The sequence below is a fragment of the Cebus imitator genome, unplaced genomic scaffold, assembly GCF_001604975.1.
Source record: "Cebus imitator isolate Cc_AM_T3 unplaced genomic scaffold, Cebus_imitator-1.0 Scaffold51, whole genome shotgun sequence".
Classification (NCBI taxonomy): Eukaryota; Metazoa; Chordata; class Mammalia; order Primates; family Cebidae; genus Cebus; species Cebus imitator.
The window spans coordinates 613,158-626,211 of record NW_016107366.1 but is presented as its reverse complement, the minus strand read 5'-3'; the positions used below and the strand labels follow the sequence as shown (position 1 = coordinate 626,211).

Sequence of the window (13,054 nt, the reverse complement as noted above, 5' to 3'; positions counted from 1 at the left end):
TTTTTTTTGAGACAGTCTCATTCTGTTGCCCAGGCTGGAGTGTAGTGGCGTGATCTTGGCTCATTGCAACCTCCACCGCCCTGGTTCAAGCGATTCTCTTGCCTCAGTTTCTCGAGTAGCTGGGATTACAGGTGCAGGCCACCACTCTCAGCTAATTTTTATATTTTTACTAGAGATGGGGTTTTGCCATCTGGGCAGGGCTAGTCTTGAACTCCTGACCACAAGTGATCTACCTGCCTTGGCCTCCCAAAGTTCTGGGATTAAAGGTGTGAGCCACTGTGCCCAGCCTGGGGTTAATTTTCAAATTTAATTCAGATGCCACAGAAAGTTTCCTAACAATTTAGAAATGGCTGTAATAGCTGACTTTATTATATCTGTAGCAGTACCTTGATGATAACACTGTGGAAGCCATGGCCTTTCGGAAGAGTGCAAAGGAATTACTACAGCTAGCAGCGAAAACATTAAACAAATTGGGAGTACCATTCTGGATGAGCAGTGGGACTTGCCTAGGTAAAATTCTTATGACTTTCCATTTGTCTTTTTGTCATTTTGTCCTCTGTCTTTAGGAATTACTGCTTGAGATGACAAAATAGCAGTGATATTTGAAGTGTCATATTTATAGACAGAATAAACATGAGTGCATGCAGCAAGGAGGATCTATTGATTTCTTTAAAGAAATTAATTTGAGAAATATAAAAAGGAATGTTAGAAAGGCCATGTTTGTGTTTACTAAAAATTATAAATAATATATATAAAATTTGTATCAGAACACGTACACTATACAATAGTGCCCCCTTATCCATGGGTGATAAATTCCAAGACCCCCAGTGGATGCCTGAAATCTCTGATAGTACTGAACCCTATATACACAGCTTTTTCCTTATACATACATACCTATGATGACATTTAATTTATAAATTAGGCACAGTAAGAGATAAACAACAATAAATATAATAAAATGGAACAGTTTTAACAATACTATAATAACAGTTGTGTGTGATCTCTCTGTCTCTCAGAGTATTTTACTGTACTCAGTGTTGTTTTTCTTAAGATGGTGTGAGATGATAAAATGCCTGCATGTTGAGATGAAGGGAGATGAAGGATGTAACGTTACAATGTAGTGTCAGACTGCTATTGAAAATTTCTGGGCAAATCAAGGAACATTTCACAGAGGCTAGGGCTGAGTCCTGAAAGATTTGATGTAACATTTCTGAGTTGTTTATTTCTGGAATTTACCATTTAATATATTCAGACTGTGGTTGACTATGGGTAACTGAAACTCCTAAAAGCAAAACCATGGATAAGTGGGGACTACTAAGGTTGATTCTCGGATAAGCCTTAAATTAGCATTTTATTATTTCATCCCAAAGATTGTTATTGCCTTTTAAAAATAATTATTAAAAACCCTCGTTTCTTTACTTATGTGCCATACAAACAGCTTGCATTGCACTAAATGTTTCTAATGAAAGGAACATTGAAGGGAATGTCATAAGGTCTTCCATCAACCTTTCCTAGGTCATTGTTAGTATCACTAATTGGACATCATGGTCCCATCTGACATGGACATACAGACTTTTATATAGTCCTTAAACAGGTTGCTATTAAGACCTGTGAGTGATTTTTGTGTCTCTGTCCACTGTCCGTTAAATTAAACTTCTTTGGAATTAAGAATTATTTATAATCTTAAATTTTGTTTTGTTTTTATTTGTTATCTTTTGATTATCATGATAATTATAGCTGTATTTGCTTTTTTTTTATTATAACCATATTCGTACAAAAGTTAATTCAACTCCTGCCTTAATAGGGTTGCTATCTAATTTATTGTTCACTTCAAGAGACTTAAGAGTGAAAGGAAGCACCATTAATAATTATGTTCAGGCATAAACTGGGATATATGCTTATCCTATCTATTAGCCTTTGTTGAAAATTTACACTGTTCTTCCTCCAAGGAGGAAGAATAAGCCAAAAAAATAAAAAATAAAAAAGTACATCTCTCACATCATATGATATTTGCTTTAAGGTTTAATTTTTAGAAACAAGATTGTTTTATAATGTGTATCATCAAAGGTACTTCTTAGGCATTTGACATGGTTTGTTTTGAGTTTTTAGTCCCATGGTTTTTTTGACTTAAGGGCATTTATGAGGGAGTTGTATTAGATGATATTTAAGAAACCTATTTTTAATGGTTTATAATTCTTTAATAGAATTATTTTATAATTCCAAACAATATTAACCAATACCAATGTCTATAAGGATAATCGTAGTCATGTATTTACTTTTGAAATAATTGAAATGGAATGATTAGGAAGATCATAGGAGAGACCCAGGAGTCCTTAATAATATTAAGCTATATGTTTTATTTCTTTAAAACAATGCTATAGCAACTAACTGAGAGCACATACATGGTAGACACTTAGAAATATCATTTGGCAGTGTGTTGAAAATTGAAGCTGTTACTGCTTTTCTGTTTCATGTGACTCATTAGGTAGTCACTGTTGAGAGCTGCTAGGTTCTACAAATGATTGCTCAAGAAAAATATATTGATTAAGCAAAAGATATGCAAAAATATTTTTTGCATATCTTAACAGCCCCCTCTACCACTAGAGATTAATGATTAAACATTCTCACCCGCAACTTATTATTAAAGCTAATGGTTTATTGAGAAACTAAAACATATCATGAAAGTTTTTGAGAAAGCTGAGAGTGCTCAGACATTGAAAATAGATACATGTACCCCAAAACCTAAAATGCAATAAAATAAATAAATGGGAAAAAAAAAAAAAAAGAAGGCTCAGGTGTCTACTCCAACAAAGTCATTTAGTTTGAGATTTAATTTTTAAAAATAATTTTGGTAAAGCACCTTAAGTCTAATCCTATGAAATAAAATCCATTTTGTACTCCCAGCCACTTGAGAGGCCAAGGCAAGGAGATCACTTGAGCCAGGAGTTTGTGTCCAGCCTGGGCAATATAGTGAGACTCTGTCTCTTTAAAAAAAGAAAAAAAAAATGATTGTTACAAATATCGTTTGTTATAATAACTATTTTTTTCCAAACCTAAATTTTGTTAAAAAAATTTAATCTTCTTTTTAGGATGGTATCGACAATGCAACATTATTCCTTATAGCAAAGATGTCGACCTAGGAATTTTTATACAAGATTACAAATCTGATATTATTTTAGCATTTCAGGATGCAGGACTTCCACTCAAACACAAATTTGGGAAGGTCAGTAACAAAAGGTGGCTTCATTTCATAAGTAACATATCTCAATTGTAAAGCTTAAATTAAACAACTCAGACATGGTTAAGAATGCTGCATACATAATTTTATCACTCAGTACTGACTAGGATGAGTTCAGCAGAAGCCTATTACCACTTGTATTTACTGCACTATCTAGGCAAAAGCAAGAAAATCTGGCTTTCTATTGGGTTAGTGCAAAAGTAATTGCGGTTTTTGCCATTACTTTTGCACCAACTAATAATGATGAGGAAAGAAGGATCTTGAACTCTTATAGGTGAATTTATTGCTATTATATTAGGCAACAATGTAATATAAAATCAATATATATGATATACAATTAATATAATAAATAAGAATCCCACCCACCCTACCTGAAGTTACATTGTTTCTCATGAGTTAATTTTACAGATGTCATTATCAACATAAAATATTCCATTGATTGCTAAGGGGTAGAAATTATTTGAATCATTTCAAATAAGTACTTCAATTTCTTGTTTATCTTACATGTCCTAGGTTATGGTAGTTTGCTCAGAGGTCAACCAGGGATAAGTCATTGTAGTCTAAATGAAACCTCCCTCTAGACAGTTTGATTCCTATACCCTAAGCCCATGATCTCTTGCAATCATTTTGTTCTTAATTTGCTTCTCCCCAGAAAGGTGTTATCCTCCAGTAAGCAAGTAAAAATATGTTTAGTCACTAGAAAATTATTTCTTCCATCATAATTATTCTATTTTACTAAAAAATATAAATAAAATATTTTACTGAGGTCAAAGTCAAGTAATAGAGCTCTAGTTATTCAGCAAACATTTACCAAACATTCATTATAAGTCTGGCACTGTCCTTTGCACCTGTGACACAAAGATGAATAAATGATAGTTCTTACCCTTGAGAAGCTCACTGTCTAATTGTGAGGGGGAAAGACTGCATAAATAATTATTCTGTGATTAGTACTGTGGCAGACAGATATACCAAGTCCAATGGGAATGTAATTATTTGTATGATAAGTTTTCTTTAGGGAAATGTTCCCAGAATTCTTTATTTCTTTTTACCTTAACTTTTGTTTTTTCTTTTTTTCGTGTGTGTAATATAATGATCTAAACTATTTATGTGGCTGTGAGGAATAACTCCTTACTTAAGTACTTATTTATTGATTGTTATGAGAGACTTGTTTCCTGATAGTTTTATTTGGTTATTAAAGGAAATAATATTTCTTTGGTTCTTTTCCTTCTTTAGTCGGAAAGCTGCTCTGGAATAGGATATTTCTTTTTTTTTTTTCTGCAGTGATAATTACCATAAGTGGTTTACTCTGAGTTATCATCAATTGTAAGAAACAACATTATTTTAGATGCAGTTAAGAAATTAAATGATATGTTACTGATGCATCCCAATTTAAGAGGTGCTTTAACTTGAAAAAAAAGTACATCTTAGAATGAATACTCTGTATGTAAAACATAAGAATTTGTTTCTTTATTTAAAAAAAAAATGTTTTTAAAAATGCATTTCCTTTGTTTCAGTGTGTGAAGGTTTTCATCTTTCCCATAGGTAGAAGACAGCTTGGAACTATCCTTCCAGGGAAAGGATGATGTAAAACTTGACATTTTTTTCTTCTATGAAGAAGCTGACCACATGTGGAATGGAGGCACTCAGGCCAAAACGGGAAAAAAATTCAAGTATGAATCAAATAAGTACTTATAAAGACACTGCAGAAAGAATTTCAGGAGGTAGAAAATGAAAAGAAAACCAAAGACCACTTTCAAGACTCCATTATTAGCTAACACTTTCTTAACTTATCCATAGAGTCTGTTTATCCTTGTGAAGTGAGAATATCTATAAGGACAGTTTGTGAAGAGGAATTGTCTCTGGGTTTGTCAGTTCAAGCTGATGATGCAGCTGGTCTATTCTCAGTTCTGAGAGAAAGAATGGGAACCTAAAGAGCTTGGGTTTTGAGTCAGACTGACCTGGGAAACCTTAGCTCCACCCTAACTTGTGGCCTTCAGCTTTTTTGAACAGTAATCACTTTATCTATTACATTGAGTAATAGATAAAGTCTGTGTGTCATTTTACATATTCTGAACATTTTACATGTATTAACCCATCTACTCCTCACAACAACCTTCAGAGGTAGATATTCTGAAGCCAGTGTGCTTGCTGTTGAATACCAGCTCTTTATTTTACCAGCTGTGTTACCTTGGGCAAGTTATTTAACCTCTCTGCCTAAGTTTCCTCAGCTGTAAAATGGCAGTTATACTAAAAATTGCCACAGAGTGGTTTTAAGGATTAAAAATTAATACACAAAAAGAGCTTTGAGTAGTGTCAGGATGTCCTGGGTGCTAAGTAATTATTAGCTGCTATTACTACTACTACTGTAGTAGTACTAGTAGTAGTAGTAGTAGTAAAGAAAACTATTTCTCTTCTTAGTGTCATGAGAAATTTATGGATTAGAGACCTGTATAGTTATCTCAGTATTAAACTGTTACATCTATTCTTATCTAGTCTTAGAGAACTTCTATGAGAGTGTTACCTTTTTTCTAAGAAAGATAATTTTTAGAGCCAAGTATTAGAATCCTGTTATTAAATTTCTTTCTAAGGCTTGAATTTTTTCTCTCACTGACGTGATCCGAAACCTGCAAATCTCAAAAGAACTGTTCATTTCTAACTACTACATATCTGGATAGAAAAAGCTTCTTTCATTCTGCCTTAACAGCTCTTTATAGTAGCAGTGTTTGGGAAGTGTGAAGTATTCTGATTATTTAACAAGAGAAATGAGCAGTGATAGAACTGTCTGGACAGATGGTGTGAGTCCCAGATTTTCTATGGTGTTACTGTGACCTTAAAAGGCAGAGAAAAGAACAGGAGATGGCTGAGTAGAGTAGTTTCTCTGGAAGATTCCCCCAGCCATATGCCATTTTTATTCTTTGCAGCACTATTTACTTTAAGAAAATGTAGTATTTTTAATGTTACTATTCCTTGTGGATGAAGAAAAACAAAATGTTTAAGCTAGCTGAAGGGTCTTTTTAATGGATTTTTAATTTTTGAATAGATTATATATTACATAGTTAAACAATTCAAAGAATATAAAGGATATGTGTGGAAAAAACCTTTCTCCATCCTCTGCCCTTATTTTCCTGTTTCTAGGTGTCGTTTCCAGAAATAACCATGATTACTCATTTCTTATGTATCCTTTCAGAGACAGACGTATGCTTGTATACATGTAGTATCTACATTCATCTCTCCCCCTTTACACAAATAGTATTATAGTATATTACACACTGTATGTTCTTTTCCTCACATATCTACATATTTTGGAAAATGTTCCAAATGAGTATATATAGAAATAGCTGCACTTTATTTCATTGTATGGCAATACCATAATTTATTCAACCAATTCCCTATTGATGAATATTTAAGCTGTTTCCGGTAGTTTGCCGTGACCCTCAGTTCTGCAATGACTATATCTCTGGCCACATGTCTTTATGCACATGCGTGAAACACTCTGTAGGATAAAGTATTAGACTCAAATTTTGGGGTTAAAGGGAATATAAGCATATTTCAATTTTGATAGATATTGCCAAATTGCCCTCCCAAGAGATTTCCCCAATTTATATTCTCAACCACATGGTTTGAGAATATGGGTTTATTTTTTAAATGTGCACTCTCTATAAAGAGAGGTAAACCTGCTTAATATTTGCCACTAATCAGTAACTAATCAGTTACTTGTAATCAGTAACTAAATCTACCAGACACCAAATATAGTGGGAGCATGAGCATGTTAGAATTACTATTGAAACTAGTCAGTGTAATGTATCATCTCCCCTTCCCTAAAGGTTTTTTTTTTTTATCTTTCTAATAATCTATTTCTTATTTTATATACAGTTCATTCTGAGAAGAGCTTAACAATGCAGCATGCTTATGATTTTTAAAACGAGGAACTCAAGAAGGAAGAAAAAAGATTTTCTTTATAAACTACTCTGCAGGCCTACCGAATGATCTCTTTGGTCCTAAGATTTAATAACATATTAAGAGTAATCATAAAGATATAGCTACCAGGATATCTGCTAGCTATTAGCCACTATGATAGGTAGTTCATATATATAATCTGGTTAATCTTCATACTATCCCTGTGGGTTCAGTATTCTCACCTCCAGTTAGACATTAGGAAACGAAAGCTCAGAGTGAAGTAACTTGCTTGAGGCTTTTGGCTATTGATGGCAAGACCAAGATTTAATGTCAGACCTGTTTGACCCTCAAGTTAAGTGAATTAGTATGTATAATGCATTTGGAACGGTACCTAGCACATTGTAAGTATTGTGTAAGTAGTAGCTACTGTCAGTACTGTATTATTATAACCGTTACTGTTATTAGTATTACCATGCTGCATTGGCATAAGGTATGGTACCTTCAGCACAGTGATAAATTGGATTAGTAATTTTCTAGGCAGGCATTTTCTTCCCCCGTCTCATGCTACTCATTCCATCTTTAGTTCTCAGTCTTTCGCTTCTTTCTAGGACACCTTTCTTTTGCCTGAAATCCAAATTCTATTTAAAAATGTTGACTGGATTCTTTATTATGTTTTTCTCCAGCATCCAAATCTGCCAGTAGTAAAAGTGGCTAATATAACAACTCTGTCTATAGAATGTGAAGTTTTTATTCCTCAACTTCACATTTCCTAAAGATGCTGTCTAGATTTATTTGGTTTGTTTCTCTCCTTCCCATTTTGAATCACTTGGTAAGGGCAGAGGCCAGAAGCTTGAAAGGTAATAATAATAGTTAACTTTATTGAATACTTACTGTAAGCCAAGCACCATCCCAAGCTTTTATATGTGTTATCTTATTTAATCCTCACAATAAGTTTATAAAGGAGATTTTATCATGTTCAACTGTATTTTATGGACAAACAAATTAAGACAAACCTGAGTCAGACCCAGGCCTGTATCACTTCAGAGCCCATGTTCTTACCAGTATACTATGTTAGTGTCATCATGATCTCTACCATGTTGTTAATAACCCCTCCATGAAAACATTATCAGGCTAATACAGCTATTGCTGTATCCTCTAATAGGAAACCTACTCCTTGGGCTAGTAGCGGGTTCCCTGTACCTTCTGATAGTTGGTTTCTGCTTATTGGATAGATCTTCAGAAAATTCGGATTCATCCTCTGTGGACCACAGTCTTGTCCACGTGTGGATTTTATGTAATTTATCATTCATTTCTGTAAAATGTATTTACTAACTGCTGTGGGCTAAGGATATTGATATGACTGTAACTTAGTTTCAGCTCTTAAGGATCTCATGATCTAGACCGTGAAACATGTTAAAGTACTCTGATAGCAGTACTGTAATCAAATATGTATAATCTGTAGTTAGGTACCAAATCAGCCATATCTAGAAACAATGGCAAAGAAGTGTGGCTTAAAAGTAATTTGTTAGGTAGACTTAGGAGAAATGTGGAAAAAGGCCTAAAAATAGGTTTATTTAACTATTTTTCTAATTAGTTTATTTCTATTTTTTAATTTAAAAAATTCTGTGGGCACCTGTATTCATAAAGTAAAAACTTTATTAGGGGGTTGTTTTCTTTAATAGATACCCAAAGGTAGAATTAGTAAGTCAAACAGTATAAGCCTTTTAAAGAGTTTTGATACGTATTGCCAGATTGCATTCCTAAAAAGTTATACAAATTTGTATACAGCCACCAACATAAATGGGTGTGCTTAGTTTGCTAAATCATACTGAATTTTGCGTTGTATTCAGTCATTCATGACTCCCCTGATAGTTTCTTTGAGTAACTTTTTTTTTTCACTTTCTTTTCGTTACTCCAAGGTATCTTCTATTATAAAACCAGGCCATCAATTACTACCTTTCTGGCCAGGAGCAGTGGCTTATGCCTTTAGTCTCAGCACTTTGGGAGGCCAAGGTGAGAGAACTGCTTGAGCCCAGGAGTTCGAGACCAGCCTAGGCAAAAATGAGACCCTGGCTTTATATAAATTTTTTTAGAAAATTACCCAGGCGTGGTGGCATGTGCCTGTGGTCCCAACTACATGGGAGGCTGAGGTGGAAGGATCACCTGAGCCCTGGAGATCTAGGCTGCAGTGAGCCACACTTGTACCACTGCACTCCAGCCTATGTGACAGAACAAAACCAAAAAAAAGAAGAAAAGAGAAAAAAAGTATTACTTTTCTGTTAACTATTCCAAACATCAACTGGCTTTTAATACATATCTAGCTACCTCCTTGCCATCCCCAGTCTCCCTTTCAAAATCCAGCTTTAAAATATTACAGTGCATTTTGAATGTTTTGTTATAGGTGTTTGCTAGACACTTATTATGTAGAGACTTTTATATCGAAGCTTTATACAAGTGTGATTTTAGGTGAGTGAGCCCAGGAATTAGAAGACTTGGATTCAAATCTGAGTTCTGTTTTTTTGTATCATATAACCTACTGAGCTTCAGATTTCTCCTCTGTAAAATGGGAATAACACTGTGTACTTCACAGAGTATAATGCTTAGATTAAATAATTTGTAGTTACCTGATTCAGTACTTGGCACATAATAGATTCACAGTTGTTTGTTAATTCTTTTATTTTTTTATTTTTTATTTTATTTTAGGTACATACTATAGCTGGTATTTCTCCCTATGTTATCCCTCCCCACCCCCTGCTGTCTCTCCCCTACCCTGCCAACTGCCCCCAGTGTTTGATGCTCCTCTCCCTGAGCCCACGCATTCTCATTGTTCAACACCCACCTATGAGTGAGAACATGCAGTGTTTGGCTTTCTGTTCTTGTGCCAGTTTGCTGAGAATGATGGTTTCCAGATTCATCCAAGTCCCTACAAAGGACACGAACTCATTGTTTTTTATGGCTGTGTAGTATTCCGTGATTTATATGTGCCACATTTTCTTTGTCCAGTCTATCACTGATGGGCATTTGGGTTGGTTCCAAGTCTTTGCTATTGTATACAGGGCTGCAGTGAACATACATGTGCATGTGTCTTTATAGTAGAACGATTTATAGTTCTTTGGGTATATACCCAGTAATGGGATTGCTGGGTCAAATGGAATTTCTATTTCCAGATCCTCGAGAAATCGCCACACTGTCTTCCACAATGGTTGAACTAATTTACACTCCCACCAATTGTGTAAAAGTGTTCCTATTTCTCCACATCCTCTCCAGCATCTGTTGTCTCCAGAGTTTTTAATGATCTCCAGTCTAACTGGCATGAGGTGGTATCTCAGTGTGGTTTTGATTTGCATTTCTCTAATGACCCGTGATGATGAGCATTTTTTCATATGTTTGTTGGCTTCATATATGTCTTCTTTTGTAGGTGTCTGTTCATATCCTTCACCCACTTTTGAATGGGTTTGTTTGTTTTTTTTCTTGTATATCTGTTTTAGTACTTTGTAGATTCTGGATGTTAGCCCTTTGTCAGATGCCTAGATTGCAAAAATTTTTTCCCATTCTGTTGGTTGCCGGTTCACTCTAATGATGGTTTCTTTTGCTGTACAGAGCTCTGAATTTTAATTAGATCCCATTTGTCTATCTTGGCTTTTATTGCCGTTGCTTTTGGTGTTTTAGTCATGAAGTCCTTGCCTATGCCTATGTCCTGGATGGTTTTGCCTACATTTTTTTCTAGTGTTTTTATGGTGTTAGGTTTTATGTTTAAATCTTTAATCCATCTGGAGTTAATTTTAGTGTAAGGTGACAGGTAGGGGTCCAGTTTCAACTGTTTGTTAATTCTAAATTAGGCAGGCAGAGCATAGAAATCTGATTAGGAAGATTCATTGCTAGGTAGCAATTAGAAAAAAAATCACATAGTAATGGATTAAAGCCTACCAAATGTTACAAAAATGAATATAAACTTGTATTACATATAACTGCAGAGAGATACAGTTTGTAGGAATAAAACGTGTAAAGAGTACTGATTCTACAGAAGTTTTCTCTGAAAGTGAGGGTTGAGCCAGCACAATTTGAATGACTGTTGTTGAATGGGGAATTGCCATTAAATTAGATTTGGTTGCCTCTAGAAAAGGAAACTTATGGCCATGTAGAGATGATATTGGGTAATGTTGGTAAACCGGTTAATTGGCAGAAGGTCTTGTTTGGTGGGGTTTTTGATTGGATGTAATGAAGAATGTCTCTTTGGTGGAGAATGTAATAAGACATGAGTCCTGTTGAGGAATATTGTTCTTGCTAGTGTGTGTAGGCATGGAAAGCTGGTATAGTGAGCAAGACTCGGGTGGTTGAGGACCTATGCTAAACAGGAGATGACTCAAAGAAGTGGCAAAAGGACTTAGCACCATGCCTGGTTATCAACAAGGGGAGTCCAAGAAAACTAAGTGTCCAAAATAACATATAACTTTATAATCTTAGGGCTAGAGAAAAATTAGGAAATAGTGTGGATTATTATGTTAAAAGTACACAAAGCAAATGTATAACTCCAAGAATTATTGAATGAACAAATATGTAACCAACACGCCAGTAAAAAAAATAGGTACTTGTCAGCACCCCAGAAACCCACATTTTCCCTCATGATCACAGCTCCTGTTTCCCACAAGGTAACAGCTATGCTAACTTCTGATATTACAGTTTAGTTTTACCTGTTGTTTTGTTTTTTTAATTTTATGTAAACTGGATGATATGTTGCTGGCTTCCTTTCATTCAACATTGTATTTGTGAGAACCATTTATATTTTTGCATGTTGTAGCTATTCAGTCATTTTATTTGCTGTGTAGTAGTTAATTGTATGAATATGTCACAAATATTTATTAAGTCCACTAACCCAAATATTAGTTGGAAATTTGGGTTGTTTTCAATTTGGGGCTATTATAGATGATGCTGTAGTGAACATTTCTGTGCATGTCTTTCAGTGCCCTGGTACATGCTTATCTTAGTTTGCTCAGGCTGCTGTGACAAAATACCATAAGCTGGGTGCTCATAAACAACAGAAATTTATTTCTCTGGGTTCTGGATGATGGGAAGTCCGAGATAAAGGTACCAGCATGATCTGGTTCTGGTGAAGGCCCTCCTAGTGGTTGCAGACTGCTGACCTCTCCTCATATGGTGGAAGGAGCAGGCAAGTTCCCTTGGGCCTCTTTTATAAAGGTTCCATTAGAAAGCGTTCCACTCTCATGACCTAATCACCTCCCAAAGGTCTTACCTCTTACACTGTCACCTTGGAGATTAGGATTTCAGCATGTGAATTTTGAGGAAATGTAAACATTCAAAGCACAGCAATGTTCTTCTGTTGGGTTTACACATAAAGTGTGAGATTGCTTGGTCATAGGGTATTCATATGTTTAGTTTTGGTGTATTATTTACAAATAGTTTTCCAAAGTTTGTTATTCCAAGTTATGTTCCAATAAGTTATAGAACTTTCCATTGCCCCACATTCTTACTAACACTTGGCATTGTCAGACTTCTTAATTTTTAACCATTTTGCTAGGTGTATAGTATTACCAAATTGTAGTTGAGATTTCCATTTCCCTGACTCAATGAAGGCAAATTCATGTTTGTTGACAATTTGGATATCCTCTTTTGTGAGTTATCTGCTGAGTGTCTTGTCAGTTTTGTTTTTAATTTGAGTTGTCTGTCTTTTTCGTACTTGAAAATGTCATCTCCCAATCTGTGCCTTTCTTCTTTACTCTTTCTGTTTGTTTTGGAGTGCAGTGGTACGATCTCGGCTCACTGCAACCCCCACCTCCCAAGTTCAAGCAGTTCTCATGCCTCAGTCTCCTGAGTAGCTGGAATTACAGGCACACTCCATTACACCCAGCTATTTTTGTATTTTTAGTAGAGATGGGGTTTCACCATGTTGCCCAGGCTGGT

General features: G+C 35.1%; 1 protein-coding gene across 9 annotated transcripts in view; it reads left to right on the top strand.

The window, feature by feature from the left end:
• The window catches only part of FKTN (fukutin), a 92,043-nt gene that overhangs the window by 41,385 nt on the left and 37,604 nt on the right, over window positions 1-13,054 (top strand). For 7 of the 9 annotated variants that reach the window (XR_005200115.1, XM_037738215.1, XM_037738214.1 and 4 more), the window contains 3 exons: window positions 381-510; window positions 3,090-3,223; window positions 4,781-4,908. Coding sequence is in view for 8 of the 9 variants with exons in the window: in XM_037738215.1 (XP_037594143.1) it covers window positions 381-510; window positions 3,090-3,223; window positions 4,781-4,908 (392 nt within the window). In the remaining variant the exon portion in view is untranslated. Of the gene's footprint in view, window positions 1-380; window positions 511-3,089; window positions 3,224-4,780; window positions 4,909-6,373; window positions 9,175-13,054 lie in introns of those variants that run through there. The other 2 variants (XM_037738218.1, XM_037738213.1) reach the window with 2 other exon arrangements.